The sequence below is a fragment of the Cnephaeus nilssonii genome, assembly GCF_951640355.1.
Source record: "Cnephaeus nilssonii genome assembly, chromosome: 13".
In the NCBI taxonomy this organism is placed as follows: Eukaryota; Metazoa; Chordata; class Mammalia; order Chiroptera; family Vespertilionidae; genus Cnephaeus; species Cnephaeus nilssonii.
Window position 1 is genome coordinate 3,951,686 of NC_137084.1, and position 19,704 is coordinate 3,971,389.

General features: G+C 50.9%; 1 protein-coding gene across 2 annotated transcripts in view; it reads right to left on the reverse strand.

Moving 5' to 3' along the window:
* Positions 1-1,660: 1,660 nt before the first annotated feature.
* Positions 1,661-19,704, reverse strand: part of LOC307109906 (uncharacterized protein) — a 29,509-nt gene continuing 11,465 nt past the window's right edge. Inside the window, exons 8-14 of one of the 2 annotated variants that reach the window (XM_079788869.1) lie at positions 18,070-18,178; positions 15,483-15,733; positions 13,125-13,233; positions 8,721-8,989; positions 5,122-5,230; positions 4,019-4,273; positions 1,661-1,816 (exon numbers count right to left, since the gene is read on the reverse strand). In XM_079788869.1, the coding sequence (XP_079644995.1) occupies positions 4,044-4,273; positions 5,122-5,230; positions 8,721-8,989; positions 13,125-13,233; positions 15,483-15,733; positions 18,070-18,178 (1,077 nt within the window). In that variant the 3' untranslated portion in view covers positions 1,661-1,816; positions 4,019-4,043. Of the gene's footprint in view, positions 1,817-4,018; positions 4,274-5,115; positions 5,231-8,720; positions 8,990-13,124; positions 13,234-15,482; positions 15,734-18,069; positions 18,179-19,704 lie in introns of both variants that reach the window. The other variant, XM_079788868.1, reaches the window with a different exon arrangement.

Genomic DNA, 19,704 nt, shown 5'->3' on the forward strand with positions numbered 1-19,704 from the left:
AATACTTCCTGCATGTACACAGGGAAACACTTCAGATGATGTTATAATTTTTGCTTCAATCATCAAACAGAATCTGGAACTGTCAAGAGGGGAGAATAGTCTCGTGCAGTGGTCAGCAAACTCATTAGTCAACAGAGCCAAATATCAACAGGACAACGATTGAAATTTCTTTTGAGAGCCAAATTTTTTCAACTTAAACTTCTTCTAACACCACTTCTTCAAAATAGACTCATCCAGACCGTGGTATTTTGTGGAAGAGTCACACTCAAGGGGCCAAAGAGCCGCATGTGGCTCGTGAGCCACAGTTTGCCGTCCACTGGTCTAGTGTATTTACCCATATTTTTACCTAATGGATTTTCTTTCTTGTTTTCTAAATTTCCAAGTTGTCTTTTTTTCCTTTCTTTGGGAATTACTTCCTTTGACAGTTTTGGGGGCAGTTGTGATGGTGACAGATTTTCTTAGTGTTCATTCATCTGAGGGGGTCTAATTTCCCCTTTATTCCTGAGGATCACTTCACTGGATACAGAATTCTGGGTTGACAATTCTTTTCTTTCAGCACGTGAAAAGTGTCATGTCATTACCTTCTGGCATCCACAATCTCTGATGGCAAAGCTATCATCAATAATATTATTGACCCCCTGAGGGTAATGCCTCATTTCTCCCTAGCTACTTAGAAGGTGTATGTTTGTTTTCCATTTTCAAAAGTTTGCCGGAGATGTGTCTGGCGTGGATTTGTTTGGGTTAATCCTGTTTGGAGTGTGCTCAGCTTCTTCAATCTGTGACAGGTTTATGTTTGTCACCGGATTTCAGAAAATGTCAGCCAGTATTTTTACAAAATCTTGTCAGGCCTCATCATGTCTTCAGAAGGCCTTTGCTCACGCCATGGCTGTTGGGAAATGAGGTTGGGCCACCTCTTGGATCACCAGGTGGGGATGGAATTATGGCTCTTCACTCAGTCTCCACTGATTCCCCTTGGGGGCAGACACCTGACTCATTGCCACTAGGAGGTCCAGGCTGCCCACCAGGGCTCTGCTGACATCATCCCGAGAGACAAGGGGACAGGTCCTTATTTCTCCCGGATTAGGGGGAACATCAGGTGATTCCGCATAGCCTTGGCTGATGGAGATGATGTGCAGATACAGCTCTTTTGTGGTGTGTCACTGGGGTAGGGAAAAGAAAGTTATCACCTAAGATTTCTGCCTTATTATGCCCCTTTCTTGGTCTTTTGCAAACAAATCAAACATCTCTTGGGGCTCTCTTTGTCTGCATGTGTGTGTGTTTCTAAGATGCAGGTCTGCAGAACCCAGTCTGGAATCTATGAGCAAAAAAGATAGTAAAGAAACTCACCTCCTGTTCTTCAAATCCCTGGGCCCCTAGCTTGTATTCCAGCCTCTCTCCATCTTCAAAGCCTTTGGGAGTCTACTTATGGTTGTTTCATATGTAAATACCCAAAGTTTCTGGCTCTGTTTAGCGGAGGTGTAGGTAGAAATGTGTCTATGCCTTAATGTCCAGGCCCAGACGTTTTATTTTTATTTTTTTAAAATTTTTTGTTTAAATTTCTTTATTGATTAATGTATCACACATTTGTCCTCATCCCCCCCATTCCCATCCCAAACCCTCCCCACGCGTGCCCCCAGCCCTCTGTTGTCCTTGACGACTGGTTAGGCTCATATGGATGCACACAAGTCCTTTGGTTGATCTCTCCCCTTTATCCCCACCCTCCCCTACCCTCCCTCTGAGGCCTGACAGTCTGATCCATGCCTCCTTGTCTCTGGGTCTGTTCTTGTTCATCAGTCTATGTTGTTCATCATTTCCCCTAGATGAGTGAGATCATGTGTTAGTAGAAATATACTTAAAAGAACCGAAAATGAGACAAGCAATAATGGTTATGCTGAAAGGCAAATGAATCAGTCTGTAGTGAGTTTCTTTCTGGGCCAACAGTTCTTTTGAGACCCAATTTCAATGTCCACCAGTTCCTTATGTGCACATGTCAGCAATGATATTTCAGTTCTGGATGGTGGCCAGACGTTTTCTGATGACATGATTTTTGTTCACTAGAGGACACAATGGGAAAGTACATGGGAGATGTTCCCTGTAGGATCTGAAACAAGCAGGGAGCAGAGAGCTAGAATATTCATTGAATTCTTTCAAAAGAACCCAAAAGGGACAGAATCCCCAAATGAGAAAGTAATCTAAAAGTATACAGAGGCAGTTTCCATAAAGCATCCTGATCGGGTGCCAGTAGAGGGCAGCAGGCTCCTATCCCCAGGCTTGTCATCAGCCACTGGTGAGCCAGAACAGTGACAACATAGGAGCTGCCACAGAGCCTGGCTCCTTAGACTGACATTCCCAACACCAAATGTGCTTCTCCTTCACTTCCACTTGGCAGCTCCCATGCACTTTCTCACGCAGCCAACCCCATCTGGGAACCAGACACTGAGGCGAGTTCTTGGACAGAGAGCTCAGCCGAGTGGACACAGCCAACCAAAAATTACTATCAGGGACTAAATCGACCACATGACCAGATGAAAAGAGAAAGGTCCTATGATCATCTCAGTAGAAGCAAGATATACACTCACTACCATTAAAAACTCATTCATGGTTTTGAAATCGAACTTAGCCTACAGATAAGAGATTCTCCTTATACTTATAAAGATACCATTCAAACACTTAGAGCAAATACATGTAATAGTAAAATATGGAAAGCCCAGCCATAAAAATGAGGATGCTTTCATTCCGTGAGCTATACATAATAACTATGAGATTGAATTTTAGAGTTTAGTGAGATTGTTGTACACACGATCAACTATTATAAATTATAACATTCATGATGTGCATTAAAAATGCAATAGAAAATTGGATTGATTTAAAGTAGAAAATATATATCCCTCAGAATAACTCAATTAAATCTGCCCTGGATGGTGTGCTTCAGTTGATTGGGCATCGTCTGGTGCATCAGGAAGTTGCCGGTTCGAATCCTTGTCAAGGGCACATGCCAGGGTCGGGGGCTTGATTCCCAGTAGGGGGGCATGTAGGAGGCAGCCGATCCATGTTGTGCTCTCACATTGATGTTTCTGTCTCTCACTCTCCCTCTCTCTCTAAAAATCAAAACTATCTTGTAAATATATTTTTATATCTGAGAGGAAGGGAGAGAGAGAAACATCAATGAGGAGAGAGAATCATTGATTGGCTGCCTCCTGCATGCCCTCTACTGTGGGATGAGTCCACAACCCAGGAATGTGCCCTGACCAGAATGGAACCCAGGACTCTTCAGGCAGATGCTCTATCCACTGAGCCAAATTGGCTAGGGCTCAAACTATTTTAATATTTTTATTGATTTCAGAGAGGAAGGGAGAGGGAGAGGAAGAGAGAGAAACATCCATGAGAGAGAATCATGGATCAGCTGCCTCCTACCCACCCCACAATGGGGATGAAGCCCGCAACCCGGGCATGTGCCTTGACCAGGAATCGAACCCTGACCTCCTGGGTCATAGGTCAATGCTCAACCACTGAGCCACGCTGGCTGGGCTCAAACTATTTTTTAAAAAAAAAATACATTTCTTTATTGATTTCAGAGAGGAAGGAAGAAGGAGAGAGAGATAGAAACCTCAATGATGGGAGAGAATCATTGATGGGCTGCCTCCTGCACGCCCCCCACTGGGGATCGAGCCCACAACCCAGGCATGTGCCTTTGGCCGGAATTGAACCCGGGACCCTTCAGTCCGAAGGCCAACGCTCTATAGACTGAGCCAAACTGGCTAGGGCTCAAACTATTTTTTAAAAACCCATTAAAACCTGTAGAGGAAACTGTTCAAAACTACCCTGCTTTTGGAGTCAAAGCAATTGGTTCACACTCTGAAGTGTGCTCGTAGCTTCGGGGCCTTGGGCTGGTTAAGTGCTTGGTCCCTGGGTGTTCCTGTAAGAGATGTCAGGGGGGCGCCTCTGATATTTACCAAGAGCTGCCCCCCCCCCTCCTGTGAAGGGAACTCCACGTGGAATCACCCCCTAGGGCTCTTACCTGTTGGCTGCAGGGCGGCCATTTCTCAGTTTAGCGACAAAGTGCTCACAGTTGGGAAACAAAGGTTGTCATTCCAGGTTTCACCAACTTTCTTCCTCGCCAAACTGACAATGTCATGCCCAGGCCGGGGCCTGACCTGGTTATCCAAGTAGTTGTTGACCTTGTACTTGTTATCCTCTGCCACTGCATTCAGAGGTTCACGTTTCACCACATAGTCATGTACATTGTTGGAAGAGCTCGGCCCGCAGGACGCACCTGGGATCACAGAGAGACTAAGATGCTGCCATGCTCAGCAGTGCCATGTTGGACAAGGCGGGGAAGAAGAAAGGAAGTCACTCTATTGACATCTGAGGTCATGGTCCCTTCCTTCTACTACCATTCCCTCTTGTTGGAAGTTAAATTTAGCAGGAGTGCAATTGTTTGATCCACTCTTTTGTAACTTAAATACTTAAGGATCTGTTGCCAGCAGGTTCCCAGAGCAACAAGTGGCAACTCCGCCATAACTTAGAATGGCTGCCGTGGTATTCCACTGTCAGACTTTGATGCGTTTAACAAATCTCCAATTGTTAGGTATGTCAGTTCTTTAAACTTGTCTTTGACGACACACAATGAAATCATAAAAATGCTTGCAGATGGTGCATCTTTGGGCATGGGTCTGACTCAGACAACTTTTTGAGTTTTTCAGAATCTACGTGGAAGAAGCCAGTCTCAACTGATTCGTTTACTACCTCTCCCAGGTGGTAACATGTCTCCATTTCACAGAACACATTTTGAGCCAGAGAACTTAAGCGACAAAAGTTGTGGAGCAAGGATATGAAAGAACTCCAAAGGCCTAGAGATTTCTACTGTTGTGTAGAAACTGTGTGGCCAGAGGGAACTTCTCATCGTGTTCTTATATCCTATCACCTGGCTTAGTTCTGGACACTTAAGAAAGAGTCACAACAGAATTGTCAAATGATGGAGTCCCCATTCCATTCCTTAGTGTAAAGATCTGACATGTCATAGTTCAAAAGGAAACAGATGCTATTAGCATAGCAATGAGTTCTCTTTCATTCCCTCTTTTCAACATAAAGCTGGTGATTAAACAAGTATTTTACCTTTACCTGAAGTTGTCGCATGAATCACAAAGCCGTCTCCCACATAGAGTGCCCAGTGCTTATGAACACCTTGACCGATTTCAATCAGGTCTCCAGGCATTGGGTCTTCACTTGACTACAAGAGAAAAGCAGAGAGAGTGTAGAGAGAGGGTAGGCAGCAGCAGAGGCCGGGCTGGAGACCTGCAGGCTGCTCCCTGCCACACACCTAGTAGTAACCCGGGAGAGGAGCCTCCGGGACTGCTGGGGTCACCAGCTTTGCTGTCACTCAGAGAAGCCCCGCTGGGGTCAGGAGGGACAGGAAGCCGGACAAGGTCAGGCCGAAGCCTCTCCTCTCAGGGCCCCGCACAGCTGTCCCGCCCCATGGCTCCTGCCCCTTTGCTGGGCATTGGCCTGGCTTTCCTCTTCTGCTGACACTTCCCCTCCGGAGCCTGACTGCAGCTGAGAGACTGCCCTCCCAGGCCGCCCGTTCCTGCACACAGCTCACCCCCCCCTCACCGGGCTTTCCCTGCCAACGACCCAACCCGAGCTCACTGCGGCCACTGTCCACCTCCCCCAATGGCCCAGGTCCAGGTCCAAGCCAACTAGAGACAGCGCCTCCCCCAGAGCCTGCAGACATTGTTCTCCCAGCCAGTCCTCAGCCTGCTCGCCCGCCTCAGTCACTCCTCCCACGGAAACCACAGGCAAGGCTCTTGCCCACCTTCTCCCCACTTTCTCGGCCTCCTCCCCAACCCAGTGCTCCCTCGCGTGGCCCTGAGTGGCAGGCCATGCCCCCGCCTCTTAGGAACTGGGCGTCACAAGCTGTCTTCTCCTCTGCAATCGACTCCTGACCTGTTGTCTTTACTGAACTTCAACAAGTCTGTAAAGACGGCAGGTGCAAAAGCAGGGTGTCCTCAGAGGTGCTGAGTAGCCGCCTCCTCAGATTCAGCCCCAACCTCTGGGCACTCACTCATGTGAGACACAAACTGAAGGCTCCTTGGGCCACACAGTGGGCAGCTGGGCCAGGCATCCGCCCAGGTGGCAGCCACGCAGCTGCCAGTGGGACATTTCCATCACACGCACCCACTCAGCCAATAGCACCTCAGTCTAAGGGGCGCAGCGCGTCCCCACTCCCGGGTGTGGGCACGGGGACTGGTGAGGTTGAGGGACTTACCCAAGATCGCTCAGCCAGACAGCAGTTTGCGCTTCCCACTCCCACGCCCGTCACCCAATGGAGGCTGCTGTTCTCCACGTTCACACGCCCTTCCCAGGGAACGAGTGTCCCCCGCACAGGGCATCCAGTCCCCATGGAATGAAGCCTGCTCTCTGTCCTTCTGCTCTTCCTGTCCCCTTCCTTCTGGCGTCATTCAGCCCAGCTTGATCAATCAGAGGCCTAGTCTTCCTTCACTCTCCTTCTCCCTCAGCCCCACGTCCAAGTACCAAGTGCCTTCAATGCCATCTTCCTCCATCCCCTCCCTCCAATACAGGTCCCATTCCACCCACTCCTTTCCCACCGGTGTTGTCCAGTGGGACCTTCAAGGGGAACATCTGGCAAAGACCTACCTGGACCCTCAGAATGCTGTCCGCACCCTTTAGGCAGCTCATGGTCCAGCTCTTCACCCTCATCCCTCTTCAACATTGTCCCTCTTCACCCACGCCCCTCTTCACCTTCCTCCCTCTTCACCCTCCTCCCTCTCACCCTCCTCCCTCTCACCCTCATCCCTCTCACCCTCGTCCCTCTCACCCTCACCTTCATCCCTCTCACCCTCACCCTCGTCTCTCTCACCCTCATCCCTCTTCGCCTTCCTTTGTTCTGCTCCTCCTGAGTTACATGTGTTCCCCACCTCACGCTCTCTCTCTCCTGCTGCTTTGACGCCATGTTCTCTCTACCTCCTACACCCTCCGTGCCCTCCCCGTGTGAACACGCTCTCCTCCCAGCAGACAGTCTCTCCTCTGGCACCTCCCTGCCTCAGGCTGGACCAGCTGCCCCTCCTCTCTGTGCCCAGATGGCTTTTGATACAACTTTCCGTGCCTCTCTGCCAGCGCCTCTGGTTTGGGATCTCCTGGGGGATGCTAAGAGCAGGACATGAGGACCAGCCTGCCCAGCACCTCTTCCTTTAGGACGAGGCCAGATGTCTGGGCGGACACATTTGGGTGAAGGGCCTTGACGAAGGTCTCCCAGCTGGGCAGCCGCCGTTGAGACCGGACTGGCTGTCGGTGACCTCAGAGCACTGGGTGCCCACAGCCACTGTCCTGGGATGAGGGTCCTTGGAATGTGCTTCCGGACTGGAAGGTGCTCTTCAGGGACAGATGCACCCGGCTCATCCTCACCTCATGTCGGACACGTTGGAGGAGTTGCCTGAACTCTGTGTGCCAGGGCTTATGGTCCCGACTTAGTGAGCTAAGAGCTCTCACATGCTGGGCACTCTAGCAGTACTGTGAGAACCAATGTGCAGCATTGCTGTGAGAACCAATGTGCAGCATTACTGTGAGAACTAATACTGCAGCATTACTGTGAGAACCAATACTGCAGCATTACTGAGAGAAACAATACTGCAGCATTACTGAGAGAACCAATACTCTAGCATTACTGTGAGAACCAATACTGCAGCATTACTGAGAGAACCAATATCGCAGCATTACTGAGAGAACCAATGTGCAGCATTACTGTGAGAACTAATACTGCAGCATTACTGTGAGAACCAATACTGCAGCATTACTGAGAGAACCAATACTGCAGCATTACTGTGAGAACCAATGTGCAGCATTACTGTGAGAACTAATACTGCAGCATTACTGTGAGAACCAATACTGCAGCATTACTGAGAGAAACAATACTGCAGCATTACTGAGAGAACCAATACTGCAGCATTACTGTGAGAACCAATACTGCAGCATTCCTGTGAGAACCAATGTGCAGCATTACTGTGAGAACCAATACTGCAGCATTACTGAGAGAACCAATACTGCAGCATTACTGTGAGAACCAATACTGCAGCATTACTGAGAGAACCAATACTGCAGCATTACTGTGAGAACCAATACTGCAGCATTCCTGTGAGAACCAATACTGCAGCATTCCTGTGAGAACCAATGTGCAGCATTACTGTGAGAACCAATACTGCAGCATTACTGAGAGAACCAATACTGCAGCATTACTGTGAGAACCAATACTGCAGCATTACTGTGAGAACCAATACTGCAGCATTACTGTGAGAACCAATACTGCAGCATTACTGTGAGAACCAATACTGCAGCATTACTGTGAGAACCAATGTGCAGCATTACTGTGAGAACCAATACTGCAGCATTACTGTGAGAACCAATACTCTAGCATTACTGTGAGAACCAATACTGCAGCATTACTGAGAGAACCAATACTGCAGCATTACTGTGAGAACCAATACTCTAGCATTACTGTGAGAACCAATACTCTAGCATGACTGTGAGAATTAATACTGTAGCATTACTGTGATAACCAATATGCAGCATTACGGTGAGAATTAATGCTGTATATTAATATAACAAATACCATGCAGCCTTCACTTGGGGTTCCCCCAAATCCCACCCATTTTCCCACTCTAGGAAGAACCCCAGAGAGTAAAGGGTCACCCCATGAGGGGCCTTACCAACTCCCGGCGGGACAAGCCATATCTCAGGTCAGCGACAAAACGCTGGCTGTTTTCCAGAAAAACTAAGTAAGTCTTCTGGTTACCAATCATCTCCTTGGCGGAAGTGATGATCTCATGCTCAGGCCGGGGCCTGTACTTATGATCCAAGTGGTTGTTGACCTTGTAGGGACAGCCGGAAGCCGCCTTCAGCAGAGGCTCTTTTGTGACCTCAGCCCTGCCACTCAGGAACATAGACATGCTGGAGAAGTCAGTACTGCGCCACTGCCCTGGAACCACAGAGAGAGCCACAGGCAGGTGAGACAGGGAGACAGGAGGAGGGGACAAAAGGCACAAACCCACCAGTTGAGGGGATCGGGGTGGTAGCTTTCCCAGGAAGGATGCGAAGAGTCACATATTCTGTTCTTTTCCTGAGCAAGGTGTCCTGAATTATTTTCACATGTCGTAAATGCCAGGGTTGTCAATGTCATAGTGTTGTGTGAATGTGACCCGTGCCCTTTTCCTGAGCATTTGGGTTGATGGAAAGCTGAGCCATGAGAAGCAGTTCTGTTAGGAATATACTCATCTACCTGTGCATCTTTATACCCGGCTGTGCTTAGAATCAGATCTATTTTCATATATTGTCTAACTCAATTCTCGTTGTACCCTTCAAGGAAAATATTATCATCTCCATTTTGCAACCGATATTGGGCCCAGAGGGACATTAACAGTCAGGTCGGTGCTGCGAAAGCTCCTAGAACCACCATGTGACACTTCCTCTCTCAAGCTCGGAGGGCCAGGCTCCTTCCCCGCCCAGAGCTGAGGCCGAGGGAGTCTGCACACCCGTGTCCCCTGTCCCATGGCCTGGCACAGCGCCGGGCACGGGGAGAGGCCACAGAACAGCTCTCAGCTGATGGACTCCCAAGTCCGTTCTTTTAAAAAAAAATATGTCTTTATTGATTTCAGAGCGGGAGGAAGAGGGAGAGGGAGTTAGAAACATCAATGGTGAGAGAATCATCAATTGGCTGCTTCCTGCGCGCCCCCTATCTGGGATCAAGCCCGCAACCCAGGCATGAGACCTGACGGGGAATCGAACCATGACCTCCTGGCTCATGGGTCGATTGATGCTCAACCACTGAGCCACACTGGTGGGGCCCAATTCCATTCTCCTAGGGAGGCCTGGGTGTGTTTTCTAAGAGGAAGAGGAGCTATGAGCACCTAATTAACACCCTCCTATCTGCTTCCAATCTCCAGGAGGAAGGCTGCACTTGGAACCCATCCTCTTAACAAAACCCGCCCCCCCCCCCCCCCCTGGGAGATCATACACAAAAAGGACCACACGTCCCCGCAGTCATGCTCTCCCCTACAAGGCCCCTAAGTGTCATCTGGGTAAAATGAGCTTGATTCACTTTTTTAAAAAAAATAAATCTTTATTGTTCAGATTATTACAATTGTTTCTCCTTTTTTTCCCCCATATCTCCCCATCACCCGGTTCCCTCCCCCCCGCTGTCCTTATCCATAGGTGTATGAATTTTGACCAGTCTCTTCCCATACCCCCCACACAGACACCCCTTTCCCCCTGAGAATTATCAATCCACTCCCATTCTATGCCTCTGATTCTATTATGTTCACCAGTTTATTCTGTTCCTCAGATTTTTAATTCACTTGATTTTTAGAATCACTTGTTGATAGATATGTATTTGTTGTTCATACTTTTTATCTTTACTTTTTTCTTCTTTTTCCTCTTTTTAAAGAATACCTTTCAGCATTTCATATAATACTGGTTTGGTGGTGATGAACTCCTTTAGCTTTTTCTTATCTGTGAAGCTCTTTATCTGCCCTTCAATTCTGAATGATAACTTTGCTGGATAGAGTAGTCTTGGCTGTAGGTTCTTGCTATTCATCACTTTGAATATTTCTTGCCATTCCTGTCTGGCCTGCATAGTTTCTGTTGAGAAATCAGCTGACAATCGTATGGGTGTTCCCTTGTAGGTAACTAACTGTTTTTCTCTTGCTGCTTGTAAGATTCTCTCTTTGTCTTTTGCCCTTGGCATTTTAATTATGATGTGTCTTGGTGTGGTCCTCTTTGGATTCCTCTTGTTTGGGGTTCTGTGCGCTTCCTGAACTTGTAAGTCTATTTCTTTCACCAGGTGGGGGAAGTTTTCGTTCATTATTTCTTCAAATAGGTTTTCAGTATCTTGCTCTCTCTCTTCTGGCACCCCAAAAATTCGGATATTGGTACGCTTAAAGCCATCCCGGAGGCTCCTTATGCTATCCTCACACTTTTGGATTCTTCTTTCTTTCTGCCTCTCTGGTTGGGTGTTTTTTTATTTCTCATATTCCAGATCTTTGGTTTGACTCTTCGGGTGCGGTGGTCTACTCTGTATATTCTTTATTTCAGACAGTGTATGCATAATTTCTGACTGGTCCTTTTCTATTTTTTTTGGTATTCTCATTTAGGTCCTTGAAGGTCTCTTCAAGTTTCTCAGCGGTTTTTAGAAGATTCTTGAGTAACCTTATAAATATGGTTCTGAACACTGTCGTCCATTAGTTTGCTTTCATCTATCTCTCCTACTTGTGACATACTTCGATGTCTCCACATTTTGGCTGCCTCCCTGTGTTGATGGAGTGGCTTTGTGTGGTCGGTGACCTATAGGGGCTGGTAGCTCAGCTTCCCCAATCACCCTAGGTGGTTGCTCTTGGTACTCCCCTTTGTGGGCTGAGTGGAAAGTCTTGGTGTAGTTAAAAGCCCTGATTGCTGTTGGTACACTGGGAGGAATTGACCTCTGGTCCAATTGGTTGTGAGGGCCTGCTGTGTCTATAACGGAAGAATTGCTGTGCTGGAGACACAGTAGGGCTTTGGTGCTCACTGAGTCTGCCTCTTGAATGTGTCCCTTATGAGAGTGGTTGAAATCTGGTGTCGTCCACACTGACAGAAAAGTCACTCTCACGTTCCGACCGATGGCTGAGAGTCCTGTAGGCGTCTGGGTCCCCCTCGTGTCCCCAGAAACTGGAGTTCTGAGTGGTTGGGATTGTTGGTATCACTGGCGGGAGTTGATCTCCAAGCCAGTTGGCTGTGAGGATCAGCAGTGTCTCCGCTGGGAGAGCTTCTGTGCTCAGCTTGGATGGGGCGGAGTCTCAGGGTGGCGCAGACAAGCTTTGGTTTCCCGTCGGCTCCGCCCTAAGATCCGCCCTAAGAGGGGCGGTTTCTCCATGCCCGAATTAATGGCTGTGCGCCTCTGAGAGAAGGCAGCTTTCGAGCCTCTCCCGCTGCCAAACAGACCAGTTTCTCCCCGACCGCAGCTGGATTTCAGTGCAGTCGGGAGGTTTTGTTTTTCTCCCAAACGAGAAAGCTAGCCACGCGTCTGCTGCCCTCCCTCTCCGCGTGCTGCGAGCAAGCCTGCCGCGTATTCAGCCGCCCGCCCTTTCCGCGCTCACGAATCTCCGCACCTCCACAGCTCCTGAGGCTCAGCGTCCCCCTCTCTGTTTTTCTCTAGTTGTAGGTTTTCCACTCTGCCAGCTTTCCGGTGGTTCTGGACGGTGTGCGCTCAGTTTTCCAGTTGTAGTTTCAAAATTGTTGTGGTAGGCAACAGTTAGATGTTTACCTTATGCCGCTATCTTGGTTTTCTCTTGATTCACTTTTTATACTAAACCCCTGCGTTCCTCCAACACCGGCAGGACAAATGATGACTTGCGGGAAACACATAAGATGCAAAAGTCACATTCCCACATGGATGACAAGTATTTTCCCCTGACGAAGACAGAGCATCAGAGGTTACGTCGCCATTGCTCTGCGGGGCACGAGCCAGTCTGCATCGAACGCAGCAGGCTTAGTCCAGCCACCGTGGTGTTCCTCACGGACCATGCACCAGTTCCGTGCGTTCTCCGGTTAACCGGCTTGTCATCGTCCTGCTTCTGCCACAGTTATGAGGCCGATGAACTATTCCCAGGTGCTTGCTACGCATTTTCATGAGAATTTTCCCTTTGGGTGGGCCCGTGGAAAGCTGCTTCTGCTAAGCAGATATGTTACCGACACTAAGACACGGAGTGTGTGACGTCACACACTTTCGAAAACCAAACACGGAGGGCCCTTTGTATGGAAGACCCGGACCGTGAGCTCCCGATGAACTTGGCTGCGTTAAATCCCATCATCGGCGCCCCAGGTACAGAGGGAGCCAGCCCTGCCTGCCGGGCCAGGTGCGGAAGCAGCCCAGTGGCATGGTGGCGCCAGGGAGCCTCCGCTGCGCTGCCAGGCCTGCTCGGACCCTGTGGGCACAGGGGCTGGGCTTGGACTCCGCCCTGCACGAGCTCTGCGCAGGGAGAACGTGTCTCCCAACTCAGGCTCCCGTGCTGGGCTTTCATTGCAGCGGCTCTCATTATCTTATTAACAAATCCCTGGTGAATCCTGCTGTCAACAGGCCTTACCTCGAGGAGTCAGATGGATCACATAACCCTCGCCCACATAGAGCGCCCAGTGACAGTAGAGCCGGTGAGAGATCTCAATCATGTCTCCAGGCCTGGGCTCTTCAACATGCTGCAGGGGGAAAACCAGAGATGGTAGACAGGCTGCTGGGCAACAGCAGAGACCCTGGCGGGAGCTGTAGCGCGGCCTGGGGCCCCAGGCTGCTGTTCATCACCTGTCACCCTGGGAATCCCTTGTCTTTCCTCTTTCCGACAGTCCCCTCTGCGGGGGGACAGGGAGCTAGAACCCAGGAGAACGAATGTCTGGAATGGAGAAGGAGCACGGTCTGGGGGACATAGGGTGTGTGTGTGTGTGTGTGTGTGTGTGTGTGTGTGTGTGTGTGTGTGTGTGTGTATGTGTGTTGTGTGTACATGCACACACACAGTGCATGCAGGCATGTATATGTAGGTGGGATGCACATGTGTCCTGACAGTAATAACATGACAGGCTGCATGTGGAACCCCTTCCCTGAGGCGGGGGCCACAGGCCCATCCCCAACAACCTGGGGCAGGTGAGTCTGAACGTCTCGGCCATCACTCACTGCCCTCCTGTCTCCATCACGCCTCTGGCCCTGGCTGTGCTTGGCCGCAACACAGGCCTCCTCCAGCCCGGAGACACCACCCTTGGAGATGCCGACCAGACAGACAGGAAGTGACAGCAACCTACCAGCCCCGAGCCTCCCACGGGGCCATGTGGCTGGCCAGCTTCCTGCACTGGTCAGGGCGGCAGGTGGGGCTCACACACTCAGGCAGCAGGCTCTCCTGGCACACTGCCCACAATGACTGCCACCCTCCCAAGCCCAGAGGAAGGAAGCAGCACCCCTTGCTCAGCTGGGGAAACTGAGGATCAGAGAGGTAGAGGGACTTGCCCAGGGACACACAGCTGGCAGTGGCTGCACTGGGTCTTCACTACCCTCTCCCTTCCTGGTCCCATTTCCTCCCCCCTCTCCCTACTTTGCCCACCTCCTCCCTGCTCCTCATTGTCACTGCCCAGGGCACTGCAGCTTCCTGATTTGAGAATTTTTCAGTTTATCTTCTGTTTGTGGGTGACCTCAGCAAACCTCCTGCAGCGCTCACCCCAGGAGCCCAATCTGAGACCAGGGGCCAGCTTCCCTTTGCCCTCATTCCATGCCCATATCCTACAATGGTCACTTAGCCTGGAAGCTTCTCTGGAATCCACTTCTTTGACCATCTTTCCCCCATGACTTTATTCAGGGCCATCCTGTTCCAGATTATGTGACCCCACGTTTTCCTGACCAACCCCCAGACTTCTGTCCCACCCACTCCAGGGCCTGTGTGAGCCTCCATGGTGGGGCCACTTGGTCCTGACGGGGGTGGACAGGGGAGGGGGCTTCCTGCCTGGGCTCCTGGAGCCAGAGCTCTGGGGGTGAAAGTGGGAATGGCTCTGTGGTCGGGGCTCTACCTGGGCTCCAGCTCTGCAGAGGGAGGTGGTGGCAGAGCTGAGGGGGACGATGGGAAACCATGGCCTCAGGGATCACTGTGCTCTGTGTACTCATCCCAGGTGCAGCCTGGAAACTTCTATCTCCACCCCCACCTCAGCCCTGAACCCGACTCACACATCCAACTGCTCCTCAACAGATCTACCTGGATGTCTAACAGGTCACCTCAAAACAACCGCACCTGAGCATCAAATCCTTAATTTCCCTCCCAAACCTCCTCCTCTCATTCTCCTCCATCCAGGCTTCCCATCACCCAGTCACAGGGGTTGTGAGCCCTGGAGGTACTGTGGTTCAGCAGAAAGAGCAGGGACCGCTGGGGATTGAATCCTGCTTCTGCCTCTTAACTCACTGTGTGTTGGTAAGAGGGAAAGAGGAGAGCGGTAAGGCTGTGCCCAGACCTTACATTACATGTTCTTGAGCTCTCACATAGGCCACAGACCTTGAGCATCTCTTTCCTCAGGACTCTCTGGGGCCTTAGGACAACTGTCATGGTGCAGGGCTGGCCCACACTTTCCCTGACAGCACACAGGGCATCAGGAGCTGACTTTAGGGTGGGTCTTAGAGGTGAAGGATCCTAAAGTGATAGAGGTGTCCAGAGCCCCAGAGGTCCCCCAAACATCCCCTCCTTCTGCACATGGGGAAACTGAGGCCTGGAGAGAAAGTACCCTATCCAAGGACACTGAGTGGATCAGGAACGGACCCGAGATTTCTTCTCAGACATCCTAACGCACAGCCAGCAGGAGGCAGGGAGCATAATTTTGTATCATTCCTGGTAAGGTTTTCTTCTGGCTGCACAGTCCTGTCACCTCCATTCCAAGCAGACCCCCAGAAGGGAGAGGGAGCCCCCCACAGAGGGCCTTACCTGCTGGCTGGGGTCCTTGCCATATCTCAGATCGGTGACAAAGCGCTCACAGTTCCTGCTCAGAACAGGGTATTCCGTCTTCCTACCAACCAACCAGTTCCCAAATGCGATGATCTTCTTTATGGGCCATGGTTTGTACAGGTGGTCCAAGTAGTTGTTGACCTGATAGGAGCAGTTTCCCACCACGTCCACGAGGAGCTCCTTATTCACCACCCCTAAACCGGTGGGGGCGCCAGCCTCCAAGTTCTCCCCTGGAATCAGACACACTGGTATCAGCAACTGCAGGGAGGCCAGGGAGGGAGAGAGGAGACACAGACAGGGAGGAAGGGCCAGGGATCACACTATTGAGCTCTGGTGTCTGTCCCGTCACCAATGTGATTGGAGGATTCCATCATTTTGCTCTTTTCCTTAAGGAGCTGTGAATACTTTTCATGTTAATCAATGTTGTGATGGTCAGTGGCTGCCACTGTGTTCCGTTATATGAATGGACATCATCTAGTTGACCAAGTCCCTACTATTGGCTGGTCCATAGCTTATCCATTGTAAACAACAGTAGTAAATTGTATTTGTTCATCTTTGCACTTGTGTGTTTCAGAAAGAGATCACAGTTGTTTTAGTCCCACTGTGTTTAGACACTCTGCTGTGATAATCCTCTATTATAAAATACAGCAACCGAATGGCAGAACAACCGGAACGACTGAACGACCATGGCCCCTTGCCTGCCTGGCTCCGCCCGCCCGCTCTCCCCACTCCCCCCACGTCTAAATCACTGCCTGGCTCCCGGGTGCATGTACATTTAGTGAAGCACAGGAAAATAGTCATCAGTCCCTTCTGGCCCTGACCAGAGCTCCCAGAGGGCTCTGCTGATACTGCAGTCAAGGTGTGAAATTCTCCCTCCATGGCCCACAGCCCCAGGAAACCTTCCAAATCAGCCAAAAGGACAACCTAAGCATTAAGGGGATGGCGGCCCTTTGCAGAGGAATGGAGAGAGGCTGGGTGGGGGTTTGTGAAATTGCACTGCCTTGCAGATTAGGTGAGCTTTCAATCTCTCTTTAAAAGCGGCGGCCAAGAGGACCCGCAGGCTGCCAGGAGCCACAGAGAAGGGTAGGCACATTCAAAACCAGAAAAACTTTTAAACAAACAGACATGAAGATCATCTTGGGAAACTGAGGGCAGAGCCCTGGGAAGAAGGCAAAAATCATTCAAGGGCCATCATCCATCTTGATACACTTTGGGAAAGAACACATAAACAACCTCATCTCATGGCACGTGAAATGCACAACAGTTCTCTTGTGGGTTTTTTTGTGCCATCCTTAAAGTATAATTAGATCCAGCTGGGGCAAAGCTATAGCTGCCAGCATTAGTCCCCATGGCGGGCCCTGCAAATGGGCCCCCATCAGGGCGGGGCCACCATACCCCAACTGTGCACCAATTCATGCACTGGACCTCTAATTTCATACATTCCCTTACTTATTCTCCTTTTGAATTTCATGGTAAAACTCTCATCTCCATTTTAGAACCGATATTGGACCCTGAGCATCATCGGCCTTTTCTGGCCCAGCTCTGGCCACATGAAGAGGCCACACAGCGCTTCTAGCTGGTGGCATCCAATCCATTGAGCCTGGAGCCGGGGTTTGCTCTCTAAGAGGAGGGAGCTGAGGAGCACGCTAACCAGCAGGCTCCTTTATGTGTGAGTCTCGAGGCTGATGCTGCACTTAGCACCGCCCTTGAAGAAGCTCTACCTGCACACTCACACACAAGCAGGACCCGCTCCTCACACTCACCTCCCTGTTCCAAGCCTCCTAAGTGTCGTCTGGATTATGGGGTTTCGCTTACTATTTGCCATCCATGCTGACAGTTTTCAATGCTGTCAGTGTGGGTGACAGCGCATGGGACCCTGGTCAGTTACAAGGAGAGTCTTGTGATCATGAGACGGTGTCTGTGCAGCGAGAACGCACACGCTTGCTGTCCGAGGTGTGGGTGCCATTGCTCTGCAGGGCACCAGCCCCTGTGCCTCCCAGTCCGCGGTCTCATCCCAGCACCTTCCTTTCATGGACGGTACACACGTGTGGGCCCTGCCTTCTCCTCTGACTGCCTGTCATCCTGCTTCTGCTCTCCCTGCGTTACATCAGGGTCCAGGTGCTCGTGTGCGTGTGTGTGAGACTCTCTGTGACGTGTGACCTGGGAGAGCTGCTCCGTGGAGGGTGTTCAGGAAACCCTCTCAGGACGGCCTGTTCTGTGACATCCTCTGAGCACAGGACACAGCCTGAGAGGCAGTCCCTCTGTGAGACTGGGACACCCAGACCCGGCTGGTTTAGAGAAATCTGTCTGCTCGCCCAGCTAACGGGCCCGAGCTGCAGAGCATCCAATGTGGGTGCAGCCCGGCTTCCCTGGGGCCCATGGACCTCTGTCCCTGCTGGGTCAGGACCCAAGGGACCACTTTGATGCCCCGAAGGGACACGGATGTGCAGTGAGCACACGCACTGCTCAGGGAGAAACCAACGTGGGTTCCAGGGTGGCATTTGGCTTTGAATTGTTCTCGTCATGTTAACAAATCTTTGGAAAGTTACACTTTCAACCCCCTTACCTGGGGGAGCCAGGTGGATCACATAACCATCGCCCACATACAGGGCCCAGTGCTCATAGCCAATTCGGAAAATCTCAATCAGGTCTCCAGGTTTGGGCTCTTCACGAAACTGCAAGAGAACAGTCAGGAAGGTGAGACAGAGTTCAGGGAGCTGCAGAGGCTCAGGCCAGGAGTTGCGCTCTGCCTGGGGATTGGCTTACTGATGCTCACCCCATGGGAAGAATGTGTGTGTGTGTGTGTGTGTGTGTGTGTGTGTGTGTGTGTGTGTGTGCATGGGGGGGTACTCTTGTCCCCTGTGAAGTCCTCAGCCTGCTGTAGCTTGTAGAGGTTGCCCTATGAGTAAATGGAAGCCTGGAAGAATGAGCAGTACATTGGCAGGGAGGATTTGTCCAGAATGTGTGTGTGATGCATGTGTGCCTGTGTGTATTGTGCATGGATATGTTGTCTGTTGCATGTACATCCACTCACACATGGATGTAGAGATGCATATGCAGGTGTATTGTGTATGTATCTGGAGGGTGGTAACATCACAGCCTGTATGCAAACCCCATTGCCTGAGGCTGGGGCTCAGGCCCATCTCCCAAAACATTGTCCAGGTGAGTCTGAGCTTCTCTGCTCTCACACACTGACCCTCATGTCTCCATCATGTGTTTGCCCTGGCTGTGCATGGCCCCAACAGGCACCGCCTCACACTCTGCCCTCCCAGCCCCGGCACACAGGCCCTTGAAGATGCTGAACTGACAGACAGCAGGTGACAGCATCCTAAGGGCACCTGAGCACTGGAGAAGGCCCTATTGTTGTTGTCCAGCTTCCTGCCCTGGGGACAGGGCTCACAGTCACACAGCAGGCTCTGCCCGCACATTTCCCCCCATAACTGCCACCCTCCCAAGCCCATGGGAAGGAAGCAGCACCCACGTGCTCAGCTGGGGAAACTGAGGATCAGAGAGGTAAAGGAACCTGTCCTGGAACACTCAGCTGGCAGTGGCTGCTCTGGATCTTCTCTGCCCCGTCCCTTCCTGGTCCCTTTTCTTCCCTCCCTGCCTTGCTCACCTCCTCACTGCTCCTCAGTGTCACAGCCCAGGACACCACAGGTTCCTTATTTGAGAATTTTCAGTTTATCTTCTGTTTGTATGTGACCTCTGCAAACCTCCTGCAGCCCTCACCCCAGGAGCCCAATCTGAGACCAGGGGCCAGCTTCCCTTTGCCCTCATTCCATGCCCATATCCTACAATGGTCACTTAGCCTGGAAGCTTCTCTGGAATCCACTTCTTTGTTCATCTCTCCACCATGAATTTTTCAGGGTCATCCTGTTCCCGATTATGTGAACCATGTTTTCCTGACCAACCCCCAGACTTCTGTCCCACCCACTCCAGGGCCTGTGTGAGTCTCCTTGGTGGGGCCACGTGGTCCTGATGGGAGTGAGTAGGGGAGGAGGCTTCCTGCCTGGGCTCCTGGGGCCAGAGCTCTGGGGCTGAAAGTGGGAGTGGCTCTGTGGTCTGGCCTCTCCCTGGGCTCGAGCTCTGCAGAGGGAGGTGGTGGCAGAGCTGAGGAAACACGATGGGAAACCATGGCCTCAGGGATCACTGTGCTCTGTGTACTGTTCCCAAGTGCAGCCTAGAAACTTCTATCTCCACC